The sequence below is a fragment of the Fringilla coelebs genome, assembly GCF_963513975.1.
Source record: "Fringilla coelebs genome assembly, chromosome: 24".
Taxonomy (NCBI): Eukaryota; Metazoa; Chordata; class Aves; order Passeriformes; family Fringillidae; genus Fringilla; species Fringilla coelebs.
This window is the reverse complement of record NC_140050.1, coordinates 7,275,561-7,280,219: the sequence shown is the minus strand read 5'-3', so window position 1 is coordinate 7,280,219 and position 4,659 is coordinate 7,275,561. Positions and strand designations below refer to the sequence as shown.

At 72.4% G+C, this 4,659-nt stretch overlaps 1 protein-coding gene across 1 annotated transcript; it reads right to left on the bottom strand.

Moving 5' to 3' along the window:
- Positions 1-263: 263 nt before the first annotated feature.
- On the bottom strand, positions 264-3,384 carry MPND (MPN domain containing; the record flags this gene model as incomplete). Its single annotated transcript, XM_084220968.1, has 13 exons — positions 264-384; positions 466-558; positions 757-846; positions 965-1,035; positions 1,114-1,282; positions 1,358-1,434; positions 1,509-1,581; positions 1,701-1,797; positions 1,871-1,955; positions 2,026-2,188; positions 2,263-2,493; positions 2,850-3,143; positions 3,289-3,384. 13 exons carry the CDS (start codon positions 3,382-3,384, stop codon positions 298-300), a joined length of 1,626 nt encoding a protein of 541 aa, XP_084077094.1. The 3' UTR covers positions 264-297.
- Between the last annotated feature and the right edge of the window lie 1,275 nt (positions 3,385-4,659).

Below are 4,659 nucleotides of genomic sequence, written 5' to 3'. Positions count from 1 at the left end.
CCTGCCACCCTCCCAGGGAGGAATTCCCTCACGCATCCCCTTCGTCCGGGCCATGGCAGGATGTCCCCAGCCAGCAGAGCCACCTCTCAGGAACTGCTCTTTAATCAAACTACCACTTCCACAAACCACTGACCCACAGAGTCCCCACCGGCACGGCCGCCCCCGGGGCAGGGCGGGCCCGGCGGGGTCGCGGGGAGCTCCGGGAGCTGCCCCGCGCCGGGCCCGGGAGAGCCCCGGGGCTGCGAGCCCCGCCCGGGCTGCGGGAGGCGCCTGGTCCGACCGAGGGGCCCCGGGTCCTCACCCGCTGAGCTTGAGCAGGCTGAAGATCTGCTCCAGGACGTGGCTGAAGCTCTGGTCTTTGGGGGTGCGGGAGGCCAGGGAGCCCTGAGGGGGGGAACCCCACTTCATTCCAGCACAGGCAATGGGTGCCCCACCAAAGCCCCCTCCCCTGCCGGCCCTTCCCACCTTCAGCTTGTCCAGGTAGGTCTGATCCTGGCTCCACAGCTCCTGGAACTTCACCAGGTCGGGGGCTCCCTTGTAGAACTCCACCAGCAGCGTCTGGGGGGGGGACAGAGGGGCTGCAGCCCTGGGGGTGCCCCAAAGGCAGCCAGGGGGACCCCACACCTGCGGCCCCGGCGGCTGCAGAAGGGACTGTCACCATCACCAGGGCTAAGGGCAGGATGGGGACAAGTGCTGGGGCCCCAGCCTGCCCCCAGTGGGCTCGGGGGGCTTTGGGGGCCTCCACCCCTCTCTCACCATCTCCTGCACGACGTCGTTGGTGAGGAATCCGTCCTGGATGTAGGTGACCTCCACATCCATGGGGATCCCGTAGTCGTTGGGCCGTTGCTGGGGGATGGGGGAGCCGGGCAGGGGTCACTGCACAGCCCTGGGACCTGACACCATCCGGGGGGGCACCCGAGGGCGCCGGGTGCGGGGACCCCACCCCAAATTCTCCCCCTCTTACCTCCGGCGGCGGCATCACCCAGAAGGGCGCGATTTTGGACTCCACGCCGGGGTTGCCGTGGTAGAAGGGCCCTGTGGGGACAGAGGGGGCTGGCACAGGGGGGTGGCGGCAGCCCCAGCCCCCTGGCGGCCCCGGGCCGCGGCACGTACCGCAGATGAGCCCCAGGCAGGGCTGGAAGCCGTTGCCGCTGCCCTGCAGCTTGAGCTGGTAATCCATCTGCGCGTCGATGTCGTGCAGGGACGGCAGCGCGGGCCCGAAGGGGTGGCTGTGGTACCACCCCACCAGCGACAGCCCCCGCAGGAACAGGCTCTGGCAGATCTGGGGGAGCACGAACCGTGGCTCCGGAGCCTCCGGAGCCCCCTGGCCGCTCCCCAGGCTGGATCAGCCCCTCACCTCCTCCTCCACAGCGCCCGCGGCTTCGGCGTCACCCAGGCGGGTCCGGCACGGGAAGGCTCGAAGCACGGTCAGCACTGCGGGGACACGGGGCTGGGTGACACCCCCGGCCCACGGCAGAGCCACCCCCACCCCCCCAAACCCCACCTACGCTGGGTGTTGGTGTCCCACCGCCCCCCCAGGTACCCCACCACTTCGCTCCGTGTCAGGTGGCTGTGGAAATCCTAAAGGAAAAGGTTAAAATCAACGGTTTAGCGCTAAAACGATGGCACGAGGGACACCCCGCTCGCTGCAGGTGTCCCCAGCGCCATCAGCGGTGCCCCAGCCTGCGGAGGGGACGCACCAGGAGCAGGAGGACGTTGCTGGAGATGGCCACGTTGAAGGGCTGGAATTTGTTGATGGCGGCAAAGGACGTCACCTCCACCAGGGTCTGGGGGTTCCTGGAAGAGCCACGGCCCCGCTGTCACCGCTGTCCCCGCCCCTGCTGCACCCCGGGGTCCCGGTGTCCCCTACCTGGCCGAGTCGCGGGTGCCCAGGGTGCAGTAGCGGACGGGCACCCGGGGTTTCACCTCCGGCCTTTTCCCCGCGCCGCCGCCATCTGCCAAGGACACGGTCCCGTCACCGCGGCCGGGCTGCCCGGGACCCCCGGCACCCCCACGGCAGCTCACCCGTCCCCGCCGGCTCCGCCAGGCCCTTGCCCTGCTGCTTCTTGCTCCTCTCCTCCGGCTTCTTGGGAGCCGCCGGCTCCGGCACCGCCGCCCGACCCTCCCTCGCCGCCTCCTCCTCCTCATCCTCGGGCAGCTCCTCCTCCTCGCCCTCGCTGGCCAAGCTCTGCGGGCACACGGGGCTGGCACCCAGCTCGCCCCCCACCCTGGGGTGCCAGGGGGAGGCGACCCCGGTCCCACCTCCTCGGGGGGCGGCACGTTGGGCTGGTGCTTGCGCAGCCAGGCCGCCTTGTACTGGTCCAGCTTCTGGCCCTTGTAGCGCACGGACGCCCAGCCGCAGCCCGACTTCTTGGCGGGGTTCACCAGGCGCTTGCAGTGCGTGGCCCAGGCGCTGGGCGAGTTGAACACCTGCCCCGTCTCCTGCCACGTGATCGTCCCGTCCGAGCCCAGGTCCCCCACGAACTTCTTGCCCTGGGGACAGTGGCGGCAGTCACGTCCCCTCGTCCCCATCGCTTCTCCCTCAGCCCCGTCACTGTCCCACGTTTGCCATCTGTGTCCCTTGTCCTCATCCCACATCCTCTGTGCTCATCCTGTGTCCCGTTTCCCAACCTTTTCCCTGAACCATGTCTCCTGTCCCACCTCTGTCTCCTGTCCCATCTCTGCGTCTTGTCCCCCTCCTTATTCCCTGTCCCCATCTCTCTCCCCTGTCCACATCCCCTCTCCCCATCCCTGTCTCCATCCATCTCCCTGTCCCCATCCCTGTCCCCTGTCCCCATCTCTCTCCCTGTCCCCATCCCTGTCCCCTGTCCCCTTGTCCCCAGGCTCACCAGGTAGTAGATGGACAGGACCCCTCTGCCCGGCTCCAGGAGCCCGTCTCGGAGCAGGACCCTCAGGGTGATGCCCCTGCGGGTCAGGACCGCCCCCCGGGCCGCCCCCGCCGCCTTCGCGACCTCCGGCTCGGCCTCCGCCTCGTCCAGCCCCGGCTCCAGCTCGTCCTCATCCTCCTCCAGACACTCGTCCCCGCCGGGGGAGGCGGCCGCCAGCGCTGCGGGGGGGACACCGTGTGACAGCACCCCTGGTGTCCCCCCAGAGCACCCTTGGGTCCCCCCCTTGGTTTCTGCCTGCGGATGGGGACAAGGGGACAGGGACGCACAGGGACGTGGGGACGGGAAGAGGCGGACACGGGGACACGGAGGGGACACAGGGACATGGAGGGGCTGGACACGGGGACAGGAGGACTCGGGGATGGGAGATGGGGACACTGACGTGGGGACATGGGGGGTGAGGACACAGGAGCGTGGCAGTAAAGGACTGCGGGCACGGGGACACGGCAAGCGGGGACAGGAACGGGCTGAGGGACATGGGGGCGGGATGTCCCCACCGAGGTCCCGCGGGCGCGCGCCCGGGCAGGTGCACGCGCGTGCCCCGGGTGTGCGCGGGGGGGGGGGGCGCGAGTGACCGGTGCGTGTCCCCGGCCGGGGCGCGTGTCCGTGCGAGCGTGTCCGGTTCCCGGCGCGCTCCCGGTGCGTGTCCGGTACCGGGTGCCCGGTGCTTGCCCGGTGTGCGCGTGCTCGGTACGTGTTCGGTGCCCGGTGCGTGTACGATTCCCCGTTCCCAGTTCCCAGGTCCCAGTTCCCGGTTCCCGGTTCCCGCAGCCGGTGCCCGGTGCGCCCCCGCCCTCCGGTACCTGCCATGCTCCTCTCCCGCCGCTCCCGCCGCTCCCGCCTCCCCCCGGTGCGCGCGGCGGCGGCGGCGACACGTGATGGGGCGGCCCCGGGCGCCCCGCCCCGCCCGGGGGGGTGAGGGGACACCGGCACCGGGGGGGGACAGCCCCGCACCTGCAGCACCGGCGGGGGGAGGACACGGGGACTCAGCCCCGCACTGAGACACGGACCCCCACCCCCCCCCCCCCCCCCCGGCGGGACCCCCGCCCGCCACCCCTCGTCCCGGCCCCGGGGAGGGGGGACACCGGCACCGGAACCGGGCGAGGGGACGGGCAGGAACCTGCCGGGTTCGCCCCCGCACCTGCCGCGCCGGGCGGGGGACAGGGAGGCTCAGCCCCGCGCCGGTCACGGACCCCCAGCCCGGCGGGGACCCCCGCCCGCCGCCCTTCGTCCCGGGAGGGGCACGGGGGGCACCGACACCGGGAGGGGGAACTGGAGCCTGTTGGGGGCCGCAGCCCCGCACCCGCTGCGTCCGAAGGGAGGGACACGGGGGCTCAGCCCCGCACCGGGGATGCCCCGGCCCGGCCGGGACACCCGCCCGCCGCCCTTCGCCCCGGCCCGGGCGGGGCCGGTACCGGGAACTGCGGCGGCTCCTGCGCGGTGGCGGAGATGCAGCGGCCGGTGCCGCTGCCCCGGGGAACCCGGCCCCGGGCCCGGCACTACTACGAGGGTTTCGTGGACAAGCGGGGGCCAGGTGATCAGGTGGGCGACACCGCCGGGGCCGACCCCGGCACCCCGGGACCGGTCACCGGCACGCCCCAGCACCGACAGGCGGGACCCCCCGGGACCGAGCGCCAAGAGCGACCCTCGGGTACCCAGGGACCCTGGGACTGCTCCCGGCACTCCCGGGCACTGTGCCCCCCCGGGACCGGCTCCCCACGTCCCCTCAGCCGCCCGGGGCCACCGGCTGAGT